Below are 23,330 nucleotides of genomic sequence, written 5' to 3'. Positions count from 1 at the left end.
GAGTAGAAAATGATAAAATCAGGACTTAGGCTCTGTCTTCTGATGTTCCATTCAATGCTTTCTAAACTATATACAATCCAATTTCAAATGTCAAGGAAAATTTCAGAAATGACCATTCATAGCAAGGTTTCTAACACTTTCAGTATACCTAAAGCCTAGTACTTTTTCTTGGAATAATTGTTTTGTTTGTTTTAGCACAGTGCAGATAACATGTTTAGGAGGAGGTGCTATCATAATAATGACCCATAAAATGTAATATTATAGCCTATTTATCCTTTTTGTATGTTCATTGAATTCTAAATGTACATAGAACTTCTTTTTATTCCCTCTTTTTCGACTGTCAGAAAACCGTTTTCTGGTCCCAGTGATTATGGTAATGTATTATTGAATAATGTCTGATGACTATTGGGCATAACAAACATGTTTAAAATGTGTATTTCATTTTATATTTGAAAAATAAGTCTCAATAAATCTAATTTAAAATGGAATAAAAAGTGCATTTGGAAAATGGACCATAAAAACGTTTCCCAGATTTCTTCTTTAAAGTGTGGATATGATGCAATTGTGATATGAGTGCTGCAAAACATAATGGCCCCCACTGAATTATAAATTTCCAACTCAGCTGAGGGATTTCACAGAACATAAACACCGGGGCAGAGATGATGCATTTGTTTTCAGGGAAGGAGATAGTTACATTGGCATCATGTTCCCTTCAAATTAATTTGCACCTAGTTTAGTGAATGGTAGAATAAAACTGAAATATCTAACAATCCAATCAAAAATATGAATATATTTGTTTAGAAAAATAAACGAGCCACATATGTGGCATATAAACAAAAAGGAACTCTGGAGACAGTGTCTGTTTATTTTCTCTCAGTCCAGAATTGTGTTTCTATGATTGTGACTTTTAATTAATAATGATAATAGGCTGGAGACTTGATTAAATTTGGACATTTGAAAAAGGTTGAAAGGATTTTCTCTTCTTAGTATGCTCATGCTCTGAATCATAATTGTAACATGCTGCACAGACCTAAATGCTTTTAGTTCATTCAACCTAATATTATTTTTTAATGTAGTTCACCAACATCTATAGACCTCTAAAGCATTTAGCAGATGACTTTATAGATTTCTCATAGTAATGTGAGCAAGCTGACTCAAAGAAGATTTTGGCTTTTAACTATTATCGTAACTTTTTAGTAGACGTTGCAATACTTCTTTTTTTACACATCCAATTTATTCAATTTAGCTCTGTTTCCTATTCAGTGACCTAGACTTTATTTTAAGAATCACACTGTCAATGAACTAACTGATGTAGAAGAAGGCAAATTAGTCATTTTTTTTTTTCCTCTAGGAGAATAGAAACAAACATATATGTATGCCAGATAAATTCTGGTGTGTTATCTTATTTCTCCAGGTCTTTGCTTAAGTAGATATGATATAAAACAGTGCTTTGATATAATACAGGTTTTCTTAAAAGAGTCCATGAATATTCTAGAACACTTGGAAAAGAAATACAATAATATGTTTCCTATTATTATAATCATTTTGCTTATTTTTCTTTCCCTTATTTGTTGAAGGTATATTACTATTTTTTAATCATTCTCATTTATCAATGAAGGGTTTTTAAAAAATTTAGTTGTAGTAATATTTTCACTAATTTTATAATTGACATTCATATTGTTATATAACCTTCATTAGTGTCACTTTTTAATGGCTGCATAATACTTTCTTAAGGCAGAAAGTATAGTATTAAACTTCCTCGACTGTCAGAAATTTAGGTGGATTCTAAATCTAGTTGGACCTCTTACATACTATATTTTGCTAATTCCTCACATGTACAGTTTGAAGAAAAAGGTTGCAGATTTTTGGAAAAAATGGTGATGGGTTTTATTTAGATCTGTATAGCTGATCAGATATTTGTAAGAAACTCAAGTACAAGCATCCAGAAGATCATCTAAATATGTAAAGGACTCACAGATAGGCCTGCAATGACATTGTTTAACAGGTATCACATGAGAAGAAATAAGTAAGAAAACCTAGAGGTAAATATGAATATCTTATTATAGTTTATAGCACTCAGTCACAGAGCACATGGCCTCCAAACCATTTTCTCTTTTTCTTCTTCCTACCAACTTTCCCATTAAATTTGGTTCATTTGTATGATCAAATGAAAACAATTCACCTAAACTAATTCACGCAAAGATTGAATGACTGATAACCTCACACTGCCATTTTCTCATTTAAAAAAATGGAGGCTCAAGAAATTTCTGGATGCATGAAGGCGATGATTCATATGACATAAACTATTTTTCATTTGCCTTATTGTAATATCTCTCATTTAAAAGGATAAACCAGGCAGACATCTATCCACCATCAGACCAATTTATAACACTGTAATAGGTAGATTGCAGTTATCTGTTTATATAATCTTTTCACTGGACTGGAAGAGAATATAAGTCCTATAAAGAGTCCCAGGGTCCATGTCAAGATCTCTGAACCCCTTGCCTGAATTCTTTCCTTCCTTCTAAATCTTTACAATAGATGTCACAGAGAATGTGTGCTCTTGGCAGTTTTATGGTTGAAAGATAAAAGTTTTCTGTCTTATGGCTTCTATTTTTTCAGTGACATGTAAGGCAAGATGCTTAGCTGTGGATATTAGAGAAGAGAAGGTATAAAATAATAATTTTGAGAGTGGAGGAACTAATTTACTAAAGAAGTGAGGGGGATTACTTGGAAATACTAAGTACCCATTTGGGACTTGTGGTCAAGAATTTTTGTATCTCAAATTCAGTATGATACTGTGTTTTTTACCCAGATTCACTATACTTTTGTTACTTACAGATTGAAAAATACTTAATAGCAGAAATTTCCTCAGCATTCATTAAAGCTGTTGTGTTAAAATATGGTTTATCATTAACAATAGTAGCGTGATACATTTGATAGATGGAGGTATATATACATGCATCAAGTAATACTGATCTAGCCACTGACAATGCTTAGCACAATTAATACCTTTTTTTTTTTTCCATTTGGCCCCCAGATCCTGTAATAATACTACTGTCCTACTGGGATCTGAATACCATAAGTTTGGAACCAATCTTACCATAAACTGTTGAGGCATGAAGGGGACATAGAAATTATGAAATTTGGTGGTTCTATTTGATTACCATAATCACTGACGGGATCTTAAAACCAAACATTGCAAAGGCTATTGCAGATCTACGGGAGCATCACTGAGGTAGAATTAGACACTTAAACTAATCAATATTCTTTCCCTATTGTCAAATGTACCTTTCGTTAGTGGTAGGATATTTATTTGTTAATTTGATCATTTCCTATATCCCCAAATCAGGCCATAGAGTGATGCTCTAAAAAGAAATTCGTTAGGAAAGAAAAGACACAATTTTGAAAGTTGTCGCCTGAAATAACTGAGACGTTAACATAACGGGAGATACTTACGGTCAAGAACACACTCTATAGTCCCAATATTCCGTATTACCTCTATTAGATTCTTAGGCTTCTAGATGCAGGAATGGTTTCTAAGTTCTTGGACTGTGAACTGGTATTGTATGGTGGCCGGCTGCAGTCTAGATGGCCAGTGTGCAGTGAACCTTGGAATTTTTTTCCCATTCTTATGAAGCGTGTGTGATGCTTTTCAGTATACTTCTGCTCTGACCTACGACGCTGTTCAAGTGATGACTGAAGCTTTCCGCAACCTACGGAAGCAGAGAATTGAAATCTCCCGAAGGGGAAACGCGGGAGACTGTCTGGCAAACCCAGCAGTCCCCTGGGGACAAGGCGTAGAAATAGAAAGGGCCCTCAAACAGGTTAGTCACTCAAAATGATTATGAATGTGAGTTAACAACGAACACTGTAGTTTTCTACTACATTAGTCTCCTTGTTATGTGTAATATAAAGTGAATAGTATTTCCTGACTGCACAAAGGTAGGTTGAAGAGTGAAAAACAACCTTATAAATGTAGTTTTCTCGACTGGAGCCGAGTGAGAGTAATCTGTACCCCGTTTGTATCTTTGCTTGAAGTAAATTGATAACTGTGATGCTTTCCCATTTCCTCATTAGGTTCAGGTTGAAGGTCTCTCAGGAAATATAAAGTTTGACCAGAATGGAAAAAGAATAAACTATACAATTAACATCATGGAACTCAAAACTAATGGGCCCCGGAAGGTAAATCATTAGGGATCTAAAGGCAGTTTTCTCTCTGTGAGGAGGTGAGTTAATTACCCATCACCTCTTCTTCCGAAGAGTCCTGGAAAAGTGTATTCACGTAGGTAGAGTTTAACTACTTCCAGAAACAGATGTATTTTAAAATGTTTTGTTTCCTAAATATAATCAATTCCTTTCTGGTAAGTAACACTGAAATGTAATCTTTAAACAACTGTGAATAGAACTCTTTATATGTATTTTTTTCTATCAAGGTATAAGAAGTTTAATGAGAAGAGAAAGAGCTATCGCTGACAGTTTATGGTTCAGAAGACAAAACATAGCTGGTGCAAATATGCGTTAATGTTTTAGCTCAACACCTTCCTTTTAACTGTTATGGATACAGTGTCATTGCTTGGATTTTATTTCTCTTTCTATACGATCACTCCCAAACAGATTACCCTGGGAAAATATGAGAAGCGAACATGAAGAAACAAGCTGTTTTTAAGAATTGTTTTTGTTTCATTGTTTATATAAGCCCTATTTCTATCAGAGTCACATATATCAAAGACACATGTCTGTTTAGAAGAAGCCTAGTTAATGTAGATGTAATTTTGGATGCAGACATGAGTTTGAAATTATTAAATTCTTGGCTAATAGAAAGATCACTTATCCATGTGCCTTTCTGTAACCTTTTTCAGATTGGATACTGGAGTGAAGTAGACAAAATGGTTGTTACCCTTACTGAGCTCCCCTCTGGAAACGATACCTCTGGGCTCGAGAATAAGACTGTTGTTGTCACTACAATTTTGGTAATTAGCTACAGATGCCTATGCTTTACTTTAGTTTTTCTTATGGAAAACATCTGCCAACTAGAATTGCTGTTTGCATTTGAGGATAACTAATGCAGTGCTGCTTTGGCACCATTTTAATCACGTATAGCATATTTACTCTGTCAAAAGGACTACACAGGCATTAAGTAAAGCATTCAAAATATTTCCTATCCTCTTCAATACTGAAATTTAGCTTGACGGGTAATTCATACAGTGGTGCATCACTAAGTGTGAACGACTCGGGAAAGTCTTGAAGAGCATTCCTTGTATTTCCTCAAGTGCTTTACCTTTCACTTCCCATGCAGTTGTGGGTATATTCTCTTTTTACATTTGTTACATGGTCTAGTAGCAGTGTCAATATCTTTTTCTTTATAATATAAGATGAAATTCTTAAAGATAAAGATAATCTCCCTTTTTTTAAACCCCCAAACTCAACACAGTCGTTAGCACAGAGCCAGTGCTGAATGAATGAGACAAAACTGAACTGAATCTTGAACATCTAGGCTTTGGATAGATGGAAGGAAGATGTAGATCCTCGTGACAAGCTGTTGGTGAAATGAAATGGAGGAAATGGGGTTCACTAATAGTACATGGTTTTATGACAAAACAGTTGTATTTTGTTTTATTAAGCAGTGATATAGTAAACTTGTGGGATTCATTATTCTGACAATAATGAGAAGAAAAACATAGATAGGTTAATAAAATAAGAGATCTGGATAAAAACATTGGCATTTGGAAATATATTAATAAGGGTAAGGAAGCTAGACATTTGAGGGATTTTGCCTTAATCATGCCATTGAGAGGAACTGTATCCCTGAGCCCCCAAATATGCTTGGTGCCACTTTCCAGGGGAAGATATTGGGCTATTTTGAATCATTTTCATACCTCCTTTTTCTTATGTTTACAGGGGGAAGCTGCTCTCTATCCTTGTAATATTATTCTAGGATAGAATATCTCATAGATGAAGTGAGACATGAAATGTCAGAGGGTGGCATCAGCACATGACCATGCCAGTGATTGTTTTAGTCTGTGCATCACTGACCATGAGCCTCATTTCCCCATGAACCTCACCCTTGAAGAAACAGTACACAGAGTTTTGGGTGAATGCTGTTTCTTGAGGACAGCATAACCTTAACATAAGAGCATGGTGGATCCAGAGTTGAATAAAACAGATGTTGAGCAGCATAATTCCCCTCTAAGCTCTAGGAGTTAACAAGCATGACAAGGGGACAAGCCAACAGTTTGTGCTTTTAGTTCTTATTTACTTTTGTATGGCTAGGTACAAACCATATTAATAAACTATATCGGTAGACGTTTGATAACCTTTTTCCAAAAGTATCACGCTTAAACATTTTTTGCTACTATTGTCCGCCATTTATATTCTATAATTTCTCTGGCTAACAGGTAATAATTAAACCACAAGACTTGATTCAGTGAGAGTAGTTACACAGCTATTTTTATCAATGAAAGCACTGTCTTTCCATATAGGAATCTCCATATGTTATGATGAAGAAAAATCATGAAATGCTTGAAGGCAATGAGCGTTATGAGGGCTACTGTGTTGACTTGGCTGCAGAAATCGCCAAACATTGTGGGTTCAAGTACAAGTTGACAATTGTTGGGGATGGCAAGTATGGGGCCAGGGATGCTGACACGAAAATTTGGAATGGGATGGTTGGAGAACTTGTATATGGGGTAAGTATAGCTCTTCTCCCAAATAAAGTCATTCAAGTGAACTTTTGTTGACAGAATGCCTCCCTTCCCTGCAAAGTGCCTATATCTGAGGTTGTTGGTTTCCCACATTACTTAAGAATATTATTCTATTTCCTTGTGAACATCTGAAGATTAAGGATGAAGTCAGAAGCACACACGCACACTAAATGAGATAGGCCTTCTATCTGTCTTGAGGCCTATGGGCCATATGCATTGTTCAGAGGCAGCAAAGGCATAGACGCAGTGTAGGGATGTAATTATAAAAATCAAGTCAGATGGGTGTACTGTGTATTTATAAAAAGGAGGGATATTTGGAGAACAGATTGGTTTTTTGTTTGTTTGCTTATTCTTTACTGGGACATTACCAGGGAAATAATTATTGACATTTCCCTTATTTCCTTTCCTTCCCTTTTGATCCAATACTGTAAGCATGATTCCTTTTTGACCATGACTCCAGGTACTATTACTTTCATTTGTTTCCCTTACAGAAAGCTGACATTGCAATTGCTCCATTAACTATTACCCTTGTGAGAGAAGAGGTGATTGACTTCTCAAAGCCCTTTATGAGCCTCGGGATATCTATCATGATCAAGAAGCCTCAGAAGTCCAAACCAGGAGTGTTTTCATTTCTTGATCCTTTAGCCTATGAGATCTGGATGTGCATTGTTTTTGCCTACATTGGGGTCAGTGTAGTTTTATTCCTGGTCAGCAGATTTAGCCCCTACGAGTGGCACACTGAGGAGTTTGAAGATGGAAGAGAAACACAAAGTAGTGAATCAACTAATGAATTTGGGATTTTTAATAGTCTCTGGTTTTCCTTGGGTGCCTTTATGCAGCAAGGATGCGATATTTCGCCAAGGTTGGTCACTCACCTGCTTCAACTTTGTGCATTTTAGGTCTCAAGTGGATATTCATGGTGTTTATGAATTCACTTAAAGAAGTAAACAGCTGCCGACTACCTGTCCAAGCAGTTTGAGACTCTTAAGGACAGGCTTTTACCATCGGCATAAGCCTGTGAAATATTTGAGCAATGTTCTTTGAATGTTGAGCATATATTTCCTGGTGAAATTATACACACCATGGAGAGGCTATAAAATGCATAAGGTTCCTATCATTCCATGCCTTCTTGGAGGGGTACCGTGTTTTTGCTGCATATTCTCATTTTACAGTCATCTGTGTGTTGATCCACAGACCTGTATATGGGAAAATGGGCAACATTACTTATTAACTACAAAAACAAAAACTTGTTTACAAAACTTCTTTGGCACACATCCCATCTCTTTTATTTTCCCATTATTAGCTCGTGCAAATGGTATCATAAAGGTATTATAAAATTTGTTTTTTTTTTTTTAAAGGTTAGGTCATTGGATTAAAGGGAATATACAATAACCTATTTCCCAAGTACATAGAAATACATGGCTGGGTAATAATGATGATTGATTCATTACAAAGGCTTGTGCCATAATGAATAGTAATTCACACACATAATGGAATAAATTTATGCACCTTTAGTCTCATTATGATATATTAATTCCTGCATTAGAATCCCTAAATATAACAAATATGTCACAAAATACATTTTGCCTTTGTTCATGTGACATACATGAATAAGAATGATAGCCATATCTGGTGCTTTAGAAGAATAAATTATACTTTTTCTAATGTGATTCTTTTCACATTTAAAGCCAAATTTATTTATCTTCTGGCACATTTTAATTTAGGTTTGATTACCCTCCTTTGATTCTATGGGATATTTTAATGACTAGTAAAAGGGGTGACTTTTCTAATGCTATTTCATTATATTGTTAGTTTTTGAGCACTTTAGAGATAAGTGATTAATTTCAGAAAACTATGTGAGACACTCAAAATATATGTACCTTCTTGCAGTCTTTTTTTGTATATTCCACCCAGTGAGATCAATTAAATATATCTTGTATGTAGAAATTATTAGTGGTTTACTTCTCTGTTAGTAGGACACATTGTTAAGAATTATTTGGACTTTAACAAATCTTAATTCCATAAAATTCCCTGTGACATTATGGAACTGCTCTAAAATAGAAATATGCAGTGGTATTTACATGGCATATATGTGTAATAACTTTAATATATAATGATATAGAATAATATAGAAATATAGAATAATTGTATATAAAATAATATATAATTATGGTGACCTCTGACAAAATATATAAGATTCATAGTTTTATATTTAGTTTATCTGATTTAAGTTAAAGACATAAAGAGAATTTTTTAATAATGAGGGAGAAAATCCTAACCAAATGGAGATTTCTGAGAATACTCTGGTCCATAAATAATAATAAAATTATTCATCTTTGGTAAGAAAGCTACTGAAGTATAAAACTACTTTATTCCTGAGATATAAGGCAATTTTCCTAGGGTAACATAAACTATGCTCTGCCTTTTGAATAAGTAAGGAGAAGCATATGAGGTTCATTACAAAGTAAAACATATTGATCCAGATTCCCATATGTCGATCCTTAGGTTTGCGATCCTCACGCATCATGGCTCTGAAGTTATTTGTTTTGGTGTCCAGTGCTTATCAAGGCCCAGAAAACATATATTTAGGGACTGAAGCACAGGCACCTTTCATAATCTGTTTTACCCCAGTGTCCACCATCACATACAGATAACGTCTAAATTTCAATGAGCCTGTTTCCTAAAATATGGCCTTTTTTTCTGTGCTCTTGATTTCATTCATGAGTCATGACTTACTACAATTTCACATGCAATAATTTTTATGTCCTGCTAAGATTTTATATAGAATATTTTTTCTTGCTATCAACTGATTTATTTTTTTGCCACAGAGTATATGTGAACAAAAATTTGCTTTATTAAAAAATTTTAAGTGTACATATCTTTCATTCTGTGTTATATGTGCATTTAAAAATTGAACATATTGGACGATATTGGAAAATTTAATGATTTTTTTAAACAAACCAAACTACTTTTTTTGCAATGTAATGGTGGTGACCCCAGTGTAGAAAAGAAGAATAGAAAAGCCTTGTATCTAATGATGATGATGATGATGATGATGATGCATGAAATGCACAGATCACTTTGAAATGCTCTTCAAATATCTTCAAAGATATTTATCACCTCTTTTCAAGTAAAATATTATGTGGAACTATATTATTAATATTAATAGAACATTTAAATTTTAATCTGGAACGATTTATTGAACTGAATTGGTCATTTGTCTGAAATTAAGTTTAGAATATATTAACTATAGTTTTCCAAAGACTAGAACCACAGAAATTGGAAGAGTAAAAGGCTGTAAGTTGACTTTTATTCTCCTGCTTGCCTCTGTTTTTATCCCCAATATCTCAAAAGGATTAAAATGAATAAAAATACCATTCTTAAAATAATTATTTAATAGAGATTTAAAGGAAATGATAGAATACGTATGTCTATTTGCTTCTTTAGGGCAGATGCAGAGAGGTGAAGGTTGCTTTTAGTTTTGTTTTGTTTTGTTTTACTTTTTTTTTTTTTTTTTACAGAAACCATTTTTGTCTGTCACCCTAAAACATAAATTGCATTTGCCTCCTCCACAAACAATTTCTTGGGAATTCTTTCAGAACATTAATTGATCCTTTGAAAACATTTACAAGTAAATAATAAGCTGCTCAAGAATTTTCTGCTTTGAATGTTGTATAAGTTCAATGCATTTTTTGAGATATCTTATAAAACTTTAAATAAATTGGCATATTTCAGCTATTAAATCTGACATAAGCACTGGAACTGAAAGCAACTTATGTCTTTAACTTGTGTTTATTTCACAAGTGGAAAAGAATTACTTATAAAAATGATTCTCAAATATATTACCAATTACTATGCAGCGTATAGTGTCAAAGCAATTACCGTGAAGTCAGTTTTGTTTTAAGGGATCTCAACTGCCCTCTTAAATATGGAGTACATGTCATATAATTATACCTTTCATTTTTATGGAATAAATAGTGAACGTTTTGAGAGTGGCTGTGTCTACACAAGAGGTTACTTAAATTTAAAATGTGTTTAATATCCTTTACAGAATATAAGAGAAGTTAACTTTTTCCATCCTGTCATGTTTATTTAATTCTTTGCATCTCTCAGAGACTGTGTGTGATAAAGGCTCTTATTTATACTGTTTGTTTTTCATTGCTTGCTCACTCTTATCCTTTAGCAACAGATGGTCTTGTCTTTAAAAAAAATTTACTTTTAAATTAGTTCCTCACTCTTTCTTGATTGCTAGAGTAGTTTATTCTACAGATATTACCCAATGATTTGATATAGTATCTGTGTTTCATCAAAAGGTTTATTTCTTACTGTTAAATATCAGGAGGTCTGTTTTAGGCCATAAATTACCAAATGTTCATAATTTAACTTTTTAGAAATGTTACATCTTTGCTGTAACAAGTTTAATTGTTAGACATGAAGTTATTAACAAAAAAAGTATTATTTTGGATTGTTAATATTACTTAAATCCCTTTATGTGTAGAATCCCATAAAATCTTTCAAAATAATATGATAAATATCTATTTCTATATCTATGCTTATCTATTGAGGGTTTAAAGTTAATTATTAGGAATCTATTAAGCTTTTAAAAAGTATTTTAAATAGGAATTTATGGCTAAAAAATATTTTTATTTTATTATATTGCAAATTAGAAATTTGTATTTTGGCAAACTTTTAAATGTTCTAATTTCATTTTCCTTGAGTTTTCTTTTTTTCTTAAGCAGGAGGCACAAAGGAACAGGGTCGTAGCAGTCCATGCCATGAAGCATCAGATTTTTATTCATTAAGAATTATATTTTGTGTCATACCTTTGTTTGTAATATCATTTTTTTCCATTTTCTATCCTGCACTGTATCTAAAACCTATGTTTTTGCACACACAACCCTCAATGAAATTTTAGCCCTTTTTAAGGGTTTGGGAACTTCATTGGCCGAATTACCAGGAGGGTTTCATCAGTTTAAAACTACATCTGTGGTTCACCTTCTTTTATTTTTAATATTTGATTTTGTTTTTCAACATTATTGCGAATTTTGTGAGTGATCTTAAATTCTCTTGTTCGTGTTTGCTTATGTCATGAATGGATATTAGTATGAGAATTGGATGGATTATTTGCACATGTCTTGAAATTGCTTCGTTATGAGATTTCATACCATAAACAATTTGGGCATTATTACTATGAAAGAATCTGAAGAATCTGAAGTTTTGGCCTCTGGGTATCTCATTAAATTCAGCTTATCTGTACTCCTTCCCCAGAATGCTTAATAGTTTCCAGTTTTATTAACTAGCAGATATATTGAAAAGTATAAAGTTAAATATTCCCATATAAATCAATATTTGCATAATACTGCTAACTTGTTTTTTTTTAATTAGGTCATTCATTTCACTTTACAAATCCATTTCATACTTGTTATTAGATCCCTCTCTGGGCGCATTGTTGGAGGTGTGTGGTGGTTCTTTACCCTGATCATAATCTCCTCCTACACGGCTAACTTAGCTGCCTTCCTGACTGTAGAGAGGATGGTGTCTCCCATCGAAAGTGCTGAGGATCTTTCTAAGCAAACAGAAATTGCTTATGGAACATTAGACTCTGGATCCACCAAAGAGTTTTTCAGGGTAAGAGATTCTGTTTGTGATCTTCTGATTTTGCTCTTAAAATGTAACCATTTTAAACTTTGTCCCCCTCCCCCCCGCACTCCTGTGCTCTACACAAAGGTGCTATGCGATAGTAACCTCCCTCTCTGTCTTAACTCTACTTCTGTTCTTGACCTTGTCCCCACACCTTTCCCTATCCCTGTCCTCAGCTCCATCTTTATTTTCTGATGCCTAACTCCTTAGGAGAAAAACACAGCATTGCAATAGAATTATTTCGTAATTATTCGTTTTTAATTGAATTTTATGAAGATTGATTGTCCTTTTGGAATGAATTGAAGCAAAGTATAATTAAGTTTAGGTTGTTACCATTTTTGAAACAAAAATGTGTTGTCTTTGGTTTTATTTTAAATGAACATGACTGTCATATATTTTAAATAGTTTACAGTTGCAAACTCACTTTTGAATCAGTTATGTTAATTTCTTGTCAGAAAACAGATTATGTTAATGTGTGAAAATTCCGAATTTTTGTCAAAGTCTCCAAGAAAAGGCTAACAAAGGTCTTTAGCTTTTTAAAAAGAAAATGGGTAGCATGATTATAATGTGTCGATTAAGTGTATTTTACTTTTCAAAAACATTGTGGCCTTTTGGTATTTGTTTATAGAACAAGCCCTATAACCTGATGTTGGTATAATTTCATTATACTATTTTCTCTATATAAGAACTTACTATGTTAAAATATTTAAATACAGCTGATAAACTTAAGAGTTCAGCCAATATATATAACACAAGATGATCTCTGATAATCCAACAGTATCTTTGAATGCATCTGAATTTTCTCGAGTGAAATCTAGGCAAATTTACTTCATAATTAGGATTAGGACTTCATTTTCCGGTTGAAGGTAGTAGAGGATATAATTTGAAGACTGGTTCGTCTACATTGTCTCTGGTCTCTTGTCCAAATAACTTCAGTTGAACTGAAATATGATAAGAGAACAAGTGGTGGGGGCAGACCACAGTTGATAACAGACAATAATCTGGGTATGTGTAGGGAGGGCAGGACCTTGATGTTTTCTGTAAGCACTGCAACTTAAGCACACAAATGTGATCAATCTCTCAGTAGCTACTTTGACTTTAAGGCAGTTCTGTGCATGAATGTTATAATACAGATTTGCTACTGATGACAATTTGCTTTCATTTATGAACATACATGAATATGTACATAAAAACTATTTTTTAAAAGTTTATTTATTTTGAGAGAGAGAGAGAGAGAGAGAGATCAGGGAAGGGGCAGAGAGAGCAGGAAAGAGAATTGTAAGCAGGCTGTATACTGTCAGTGTGGATCCCGACACTGGGCTTGATCTCAAGAACCTTGAGATCATGACCTGAGCTGTATGTAATCAAGAGTTGGACGCTTAACCAACTGAGCCACCCAGGTGCCCTGTATACAAATAAATATTCTTTTTTTTTTTAATTTTTTTTTCAACATTTATTTATTTTTGGGACAGAGAGAGACAGAGCATGAATGGGGGAGGGGCAGAGAGAGAGGGAGACACAGAATCGGAAACAGGCTCCAGGCTCTGAGCCATCAGCCCAGAGCCTGACGCGGGGCTCAAACTCCCGGACCGCGAGATCGTGACCTGGCTGAAGTCAGAGGCTTAACCGACTGCGCCACCCAGGTGCCCCACAAATAAATATTCTTAATGTACCACAGTGCTCTAGCTTGATCATAACAATAGATCTATTAAAATAAATTAGAATATTGCATGGTTCTTAATTAGAAGCATATTTTGAAGCATTTTTTATTATTTGTATCCCAATAAGACTTGCATTTATTTTATTTGTATAGTTCATTAGTATTCCTCCATCTTGAAGTAAGTGAAATATGTGAATGAGGCAAAGTACCTGCTCTATCATGGTTTACTTAGTGCTACTAATATTGATTAAAACAATCTCGTTTCCATATAGTCTCTTACAGTACCGTCATTAGCTCGTTTGCACAACAGAAGTACCAAGTACTCTCAACTACTTTACATTCACATTTCCAGAGTTTTGCAGTATACCTTAACTCAGTCAGTCATAGAATGTGTATGTGTAATAATCAAGATGCCAAGATTCTGTGGTCAGTATACTCAAATTCCTAGTAGACAAGATAAGAAAGCTAGACGACTCTGGAGAAGAATGCTGTTACTCTTGTGTTACAATGCACACAAAACCATGAGCATGGAGACCATGGTTCCAATGTGCAGTATATTCATGGATGTGTATACATACACACTTGCCAACATTATTTGTGCTGTGCCATTTGCCAATGTAAGATAGTGAGCTCACCTTTCCTACAGTAATAGAGAAGTGATACTGAGTATTTAGGCAAACTAATAACTTTTATTAGCATAGCTTTCCAAAGCATTTTCTTATACATTATCTCTGTTAAAGCATAATTAACATACAGTGTTATATTAGTCTCAGGTGTATGGTAAAATGGTTCAACAATTCTATGCATTACTCAGTGCTCATAACGATAAATGCACTCTTAATTCCCTTTATCTATTTTGCCCCACAGCTGCCATTTTGTTCTCTGTATTTAAGAGTCTGTTCTCTTTTTTTTCCTTGTTTGTTGGGTTTGTTTCTTAAATTCCACATATGAGTGAAATCTTACGGCCTTTGTCTTTCTATGTTTATTTATTCCACTTATATTATTCTCTCTCAATCCATCCACGTTATTGCAAATGGCATGATCTCATTCTCATGAGAGATCCATAATAGTCCATCATGTGTATATTCCACATCTTCTTTATCCCATTATCTTTTTGAATCTCACAGTACTTCTGCCTAATATTCGGAGTCATGATTTTTGTTGGCATACTTTGCACTATTAAAGTAAATTTTGCAGATATGACCAAATTCAGGCAGCTAATAATTGTGCTGAGGGGTTCTTTCCATAAACCATTTTCGCATGCAAAGAAAGGTCTCTGGATTTTTTTTTTTTTCTGCACCCTTGCTCGGTTTGGGTTACATCCATGTCTGCTTGTGTGATATTAGAGAATTATAATGGTAGAAATTTGGGCAGGGCTTCACCTTCCTCTCAACATAACTTCAAAAGGAAACTGACGGTGAATCAACTGTGGTTAGGTGTCAGTGCATATAGCATCATAGTCAGCTTCTCCTTATCTAGAAGAAGAAGAGCATGGGCTCAAAAATACATAAGGACCACACTATTTATTCTATTAGTATTTATTCCCAGTAAAGGGAAGCTAACAAAACAGCACACTTCAGCAAAGTGAATAGGAGCTTGGCATGTTAATTCTTCCATTGTAATTTGTTTGTAATTTGGTGGCAATTGGAGAAATTATGTATACAAAAGGTTTGTTTCTGGAAGTTGGATTAAAGAAAAAGGTGCTGCTAAATCAAGAGTAATTTTGATAATTAATCAAAATTATTAATAAAAATTAATCAAAAGTATTAATGTTTGATAATTGGGTGCCATGTTGAAAATAGTGAGGACAATCTTGCTTTTGCTTTGAATCCCCCCAAAAAAGTTTTCTAGGAGAACTGTGGCATTCCAGCTGTATCTCTCATGCCTCATACCTTTCACATAAGGTTTATTGCAATAGCATGTGGAGCCTGAATGAAAGATTCTCTTTTGAAAAAAATAATTTCTCTTTAGATTGTTATCTAAGATGTATTGAATACAGTGAAGCTAACTTATAGACATTCTAAAAGTAAATATAATTGATTTCCACTAACATTCTTTCCCTTCAATCCCAGGGTATAATTTCTCTTAGCCGTAGTCTGGTTGAACTTCTAAGCTTCTGATGGAAAAATGTTACAAAGGAAATTCTCCTTGCTTCTATTCCTAAAATTAATAGTCACCACACATCTTGGGTCATTCTCTCTCAATTGTGCTTCAGCTCTAGGCATGCCTGGGATTCCTGTAAGGTGGATCCAGGACAGGATGACAGCTGGCAGATTGATTAACATGATGCCCAGTCTGCCAGGGAAAGTGATATGGATGGACTAGGCTGAAGTTAGACTGAAGACATGTATTGTACTCTATGTTCTCTAGACATCTGTTGTGCTTGCTTTCAGATCTCAGACAGCTAATTACATGTGGAAGAAAAAGCATTTACCATTTTTCCCATTTGCTAATATTTAGAGTTCTAACAGTTATCTTATGTTTCCTAACATGGCTTAATTTGGCTTTATTGATAGCTCTTTCATTATTACACTGTCTATGATTAGGGATTTTATTATTATATTATGAAAAGTTTTCTACTGTCATAGGGTTCATGAAGCTAGTTTTCTGTGTTTACCACAGCAACAGCTTTGGATTTAGTCATTGGAGAAATTGATTCGAGAAGTCAGGTCATTGTCTAAATTTTGAAGATATATAACTAGCAAAAGAATGAAAAATAACTTGTCTTTTGTCTGAATGTTAACAAATATTTCCTAAAAGTGTATTTTTGTTAGAATGAAAGCATGTTATTTAAAATTATAAGATGAATGTTTTATCCCCTTTGTAGGGATCTATCTGTTTTGTCCTAAGGTGATATCAGTTACTCAATTTAAGTCAAAAGTATTTTCAGATTTCAGGTAAATAATTTAATAAATACTGTATTGTAATTATATTCCTTTGTAAAGTCAGTGAGTGTGCATTAGCTTTAGAATTCCAATTTCAGCTATACATTTTCTAACTTAAAATCAGTGGTAAACAGTAAAACAAGTATGAATGAAATATTTACTTTCTTCTGCTAGAGAAAGACAGTAAATGGAGGACAGTCTTGTAACCATTAGGGAAAAATGTGTAATAAGATGGCCAACAGGACTGGTAAGGGAATTCCAGTCCTAGTCAGAAGACTACCCTTCCGGGATTTCCTTCCTACCCTGCTTGCCACAGGCACCAAATTACTACTAATGAGGGGTGCGGAAGTAACAGACTATAAATTGTCCCATCTGTTGATGCTCTGGGCTCAGATCTCTGGAGAATGATCTCCTCTGGGCCCACCGGTATAAAATAAACCTCCTTCCTTCCAAGATCTCCAAGTGCCACTTGCTGCTTCTGCCCGGTGATCCAGACCAGTTTCTGTAACATAGCCACCAAGAGGTATAAGGGAAAAGACCCTGCATCTTCATTGTCCGGGGTTCTCTGCTATAAAACTCGTGTACGTCCTTGTACAGAGTGAATGATAAATTCTGACTCATTTTGGAGCGCCGATCATCTCTAATTATAGTGCTGCTGTAGCATACCTCTAATAAAGAAAGAATTAGGCTTTCAATTATAAACCACTATTTTTAGACGTTCACATTTCTTTCAATAAAAGAGGACAGGTCTTGAATTAGAGGAGTCTGAGTAGAAAATTATTTTATAGGACCTATATGCATTATGTTCTTATAGAAAGGTAAGCTTTGAGGATAGGAAATGCTTTTTATAAATAAACCTGTCATTAACCAGTCAGTCTATGAAACACAATTATTACTTGTAGATTAGAAGTACTCCCTCATGCCTGTTCTAAATCTCCTACACTGCAATCTGTTTATTTCCTCTGTTTTTCTCCTCTGGAAACATGAGGAACAGACTGTATTGTCTGAATAAGCGATCTACTTTAATTTTGCTGACTTTGGAAAAAAAGATTCTAGAATGTTGTCAAAATAAAAGTATTCTCCTTCTCACTTAATGAAGTTAATTATTCCATTCTCAGAAGATAAATTTAGTCTGATAATCCATGAAACTATACTGTTGTTACCCAGTATTGTAGACTTTTTATAGAGCTTACCAATAGTATAAATGGTAAATAAATAATATCAATGCTGATGTTTCTTGCCTGAGTGAAAGGACTAGTTTGAAATTTTCCTTTCATTTATGTGTATATAAATATTCAAGTATATAAAATATGTATAATTTGTTACTATATGGCATGATCATATATATATATATATATATATATATATAATTTACTATAAATAATCACAATTACCAGAGAATTACAGTAATTTAAATTGTTGTTTTTTTTTTTAAGGCTGAAACCTTTTTCAACTCCTTCTGTGGCATCAATACACCTATTTATATTCATATATAAAAACACTGATTGGAATATGTTTACAAATAAAAACATTTGAGCCATTATAACAGATTTCCTGTAGAAACACATAAAGTGCTAGTTCACGAAAGTTAGTTTTGTTCCATTTACTGCTTTTAGTTAGCGATAAAGCAGCATAATTTCTTTATTGATATTTAATAGAACAGATTTCACTAAAATGTGGTGGTTCTTTACACTTATTATATCTGACTAATGACTTGTCTACCATAGTTTCTAATACATCACCTCTTTCTATGTAGATAAAAACATGTATATATACTTCCAGTTTTTTTATATAAGAATATATGTATACTTCTAGCTTTCTATTTATTAATGCATATACATATGCATATCTTTCAGTGTTTGGAAACGAAATGGGTATAGCCATATATGTATGTGTTTGTGTATGTGTGTATATATAAATATACACACACAGACATATAGGTAGCTACTGATTTCAAACTAGACCTTTTATAGACCTTTCATTCATGCTTAAATATTTAAATATTTTCTAAAATACCAAATACAAAGTAAAAGTTGGATGTGAATAAATTAGCAATAAGCACTATATGAATATGTTGTAGGTCACTCGTGGCATGGTTAGTGATGAGGGTTTTGGGGGGTGTTAGTGAGGTTTGTTGGGCCCAGAGCTGATGGCCAAGAAAGAATTCTTGAAGGTGTCTTTAGTGCAAAAAGATGATTTTATTGAAGCACAAGGTCAGGACTTGTGGGCAGGAAGAGCTGCCCCAGGACCATGAGGACAGACTGATTATATACTATGGGGTTGGGGAAGGTAAAATCCAGGGGAAGTTTCCAGTGAGATTTTCATATGCTAAAGAAGACTCAAGGAGACTGGAGGCCTAGCTGTTGTCAAGTTAAGGTTGTTTTCCTTCCAGGAGACCATGACCATTAAGAGAGTATGGAGTTCTGGAGAAATGTCTTACTCTGCCACCACCCTCAAGCATTTGTCAATGGGCTGCAGATTATAAGGAAAGCTAGTTCTTTCTGCCATTTCCTTCTGCCTATGTTTCCCACATCACTATGGAGGGGTGATGGAGACTTAGGTCCTGCAGGACTAGAATCTTTATCAGTTAACCATTTGTTTATGCCCTTTCCTTTGTTTTCAGACAGTGAGGAGTGCCTGAGGAATATCACACATATACCACCTGCAGGGGTGAGGGGGAGGGGTTGTGGCCTGTCAGCTTGCCTTATGCTCCCTCATCAGTTAGTGATATTATTATAAATTTTTCTTTCCTTATTTCTTGGGGGAGCCTGATTATTGCTTAGCAATCTGCATAGCTGATAGCTCTGTATGTTTAAAGCTTCTCTAGATGATCCAGAACCAGTTGAAATCCTTTCCTCTCTGGTTGTCAGTTTTTCTTTCTCTGATATTTAAATTTTTCTCACCATTATACAAAACCTCTGAGAACAGTCTTAAATCCTCAAAGACTTTAAGAATACATTTAGTCTAATCTGCTGAGAAAGCCTGAGTTCTTTCATTTCAGCTAACTGTAGCTAGTTTAACAGTGTAAGAAAGGGCAAAATGTTGGAAGACTTTCCAAGTATTTCCTTTAAAAATTAGTATCCGATTTAAAGGCAGTGTAGTCAGTACTTACTAAATTTGTAGAGGTATAAATAAATGTATGAGAAACCATATTGAATTATGTTTTCTGTGATCAAAGTGAAATGGAAGGGGGAAAAAAAAGAATGTGTCTACTTGCTGAATTATTATTGTGTAAAGTTGTAGCTTCTTTCAGGGTAAATATAAGTTTTTTTGGTCATCCTCTTCTTTCTATTGGCAATGCTTGGTAAATTTAGTGTGCACTCCACTGATCACTTCATTTAGAGACCACCCTTGTTGTACAAAGCGGGTATGAGAGCTCACATTATCCGCTGGGTAATTTCACTCTAATAAGATTATAAAGCTTTCTATTATTGTCCATATTAAAAAGAAATGCCCCTTTTCTCACTACTGTCAAATCATGAGGACAATTAGTCCAGGAAAAGTTTCAAACAATGGAGAAATTTTGAAATTCGACTTTCATCTCAAAACATTCACCAAATTCCTGTTTAGATGCCTCAGAGATTGATCTCAGTATAAACCTGTAGAGGTACTTAAGATAACATAATGTTCAACTCACTTTATTTTTGTGTTTAGGTAAAAGAACCACTGTCTAGCAAAAGAACTAGAGTGGTGTTCACATCAGTTGCCTTAGTAATTAATGCAGTCAGTCCCAGAGCTTTGTAGAGAAGAGAAATGGAATTCTGTAATCATTTAAATATATTGGAATCAAAATCTGAACTAAATGTAAATACTGTTGACAAAATTTTGAGAATTCTTTAGACTTTTGATATTTGAAGAAATACTTGATGCTAAAGTAATTTACAGTTCATGTTTCCAGCATATAATTTTGCTCCAGATCATATTGAGTGATTACCCAAAACAAGTTGCTAATAAAGGTGGCTGCTTATTTTCATGGGGAAATGAGATTTTAGAAATAAAATGGTAATTGGAAAAATCGAACATTGCCAAATATTGTCACAGTCCCAAAAAATGATACTTAAGATTTCATTTTAAGAAACAAAGTAGGGCCAAGGAAATGATGTCAGCAAGATAGTAAAATAGGAAACCCCAGACCCTCTTTTCCCCCAACCAGAGACACTGCCTCAAGAACAAGTTTTCTTTGTGAGAAATCCAGAAACCAGTTAAGGAGCTTGTGCAAACCAAGTGAGTATAAAACTAGCCATATCAAAGTCTGTAGGAAAATTTGTGGCATTCACTATAATCTCTTCCTTGGCACAGTGCATCACAATTAGAGGAAATGCATGCTCTTGGCTTCTCCCAGGGGGAGAGAAAGAGAAGACAGGACTGTTGCTTGATTCTAAACACTGACAAAAAGGCATCAGGTTGAGGACTGCTGAGAACAAAGGCAAAGGTTTAGACTAGCACACATTCACTCGCCAAAGACCCTGCCCTCCTCCAGCTCAGTGTAAGAAACGTGGCAGAAAACCTCCAACTCCCAGCTTCCCTTTGGGAAGGAAAAAAGATGGAGTATGGTTTCAATGCTTTGGCTTTTTGAGGGGAGGAGAATTGCTCAAGGGCTTGGTTTTTGTCTTCCTGTCGTAGAACACTGATGGCACCTGGCAGCTACTAGATGCCTTGGGGTTGCTGAGAACAAAAGAGAATTTGATGGCTTGTTGCTGTTTCAGAGGCCTTGTGGTACAGCAAACAGAAGCCAATACAGCTTGGCAGTCACTCTCTTGGAGGAGGGAAGAGAAAAGTGGAGTATGCATCCAAACATCCAACTTTCTGGCCTTTTGGAGAAGTACCCAAAGGACTGGTCTTTGTCTTCCTGACTAGGAGTGCTAATGGGACCCAGCATACTCTACAAGTCCTGGGCTGCTGAGAACAAAAGAGATCTGAGTGGCTTATGCCAGCTCTAGAGAACCAGCAATATTGTATACAAATACCAAAAGGAACAAGAGATTATGAGCTCCTAAAAAAAGATACTGACAAATCCCTCTGAGAATTTACATCCACAAGTCCAAAGAAGACATATCCACTGAGAAGATTTGAGAAGTGTTAGAATATTTAACCAGGTTGACTGGTGAAGATCTTTCATTATACAAAGCTAGTGCATAAAGACTGGAAGAGGTAGCCCTTTTTAAAAATGCGTGATTCCCAACACAAAGTTATAAGGCACATAAAAAACACAAAGAAATATGGCCCAATCAAAGGAAAAAATTAATCTACAGAAAGTGACACTAAACAAATGGAAGTGCATGAATTACCTGACAAAGGATTCCAAATAACTGTCACAAAGATGTTCAAAGAGCTCAGGAAGGGGCGCCTGGGTGGCGCAGTCGGTTGGGCGTCCAACTTCAGCCAGGTCACGATCTCGCGGTCTGTGAGTTCGAGCCCCGCAACAGGCTCTGGGCTGATGGCTCGGAGCCTGGAGCCTGTTTCCGATTCTGTGTCTCCCTCTCTCTCTGCCCTCCCCCATTCATGCTCTGTCTCTCTCTGTCCCAAAAATAAATAAAAACGTTGAAAAAAAAAAAGAGCTCAGGAAAATGATGCATGAACAAGCTGAGAATGTCAACAAAGAAAAAATTTGAAAAAATAGATTTTGGAAATGAAACATACAGTGCCTGAATTGAAAAATTCACTGTGGGGATACAACACCATAACTTGATCAAGCAGAAGAAGAAAATCAGCAAATTTAAGACAAATCATTTGAAATTATACAAATAAAGGATTAGGAAAAAGAAGGAAGAAAGCCTAAGAGACTTTCAAAAAGGCTAATATACACATTATGGAAGTCGTAAAAGGAGAAGAGAGAGAAAGGAGCAGAAAACCTATTTAAGGTAGTAATGGCCCCAAACTTCTCAAATCTGGGGAAAGGAATAGGTTCATGAAACACAAGGAATTCTAAGTAGGAGGACCCAAAAAAGTGTACACTGAGAAACATGATAATCAAATTGTCAAATGTCAAAGATAAGGAATTTTTAAAACAGCAAGAGAAATGTTACTGTCACATATATGTGAACACCCATAATACAACTAGCAGATTTATCAACAGAAACCTTGTAGGTCAGAGAGAATGAGATGATATAGTCAAAGAACTGAGAAAAGAAAGAAAACTGCCAACCAAGAGTACTATATCTGACAAAAATGTCCTTCAAAAATGAAAGAGAAATAAAGACTCAGATAAAAGTTGAGAGAGATCATCAACACTGAAACAGCCTTACCAGAAATGTTAAGGGGACTCCTTTAAGTTGAAATAAAAGGATGCTAGACAGCAACACAAAAGCATATGAAAATACAGAGCTCATGGGTACAAGTACATATATAAATGAATGCAGAATACCATAATACTATAACAGTGTAGCACTAGTCTCTTTTAATTCTCCTATAGAGATTAAAATATAAAAGTATAAAAATAAC

General features: G+C 34.6%; 1 protein-coding gene across 5 annotated transcripts in view; it reads left to right on the top strand.

The window, feature by feature from the left end:
- The window catches only part of GRIA2 (glutamate ionotropic receptor AMPA type subunit 2), a 160,988-nt gene that overhangs the window by 118,425 nt on the left and 19,233 nt on the right, over positions 1-23,330 (top strand). For all 5 annotated transcript variants that reach the window (XR_005789051.1, XM_040471615.1, XM_040471613.1 and 2 more), the window contains exons 7-12: positions 3,660-3,827; positions 4,081-4,185; positions 4,863-4,973; positions 6,483-6,689; positions 7,196-7,566; positions 12,134-12,332. Coding sequence is in view for 4 of the 5 variants with exons in the window: in XM_040471615.1 (XP_040327549.1) it covers positions 3,660-3,827; positions 4,081-4,185; positions 4,863-4,973; positions 6,483-6,689; positions 7,196-7,566; positions 12,134-12,332 (1,161 nt within the window). In the remaining variant the exon portion in view is untranslated. The remainder of the gene's footprint in view (positions 1-3,659; positions 3,828-4,080; positions 4,186-4,862; positions 4,974-6,482; positions 6,690-7,195; positions 7,567-12,133; positions 12,333-23,330) is intronic.

This window comes from Herpailurus yagouaroundi, unplaced genomic scaffold (assembly GCF_014898765.1).
Source record: "Herpailurus yagouaroundi ecotype Mexico unplaced genomic scaffold, PumYag 28, whole genome shotgun sequence".
Taxonomy (NCBI): domain Eukaryota; kingdom Metazoa; phylum Chordata; class Mammalia; order Carnivora; family Felidae; genus Herpailurus; species Herpailurus yagouaroundi.
The sequence above is the reverse complement of the archived record's forward strand: the minus strand, read 5'-3'. Positions and strand labels throughout refer to the sequence as shown.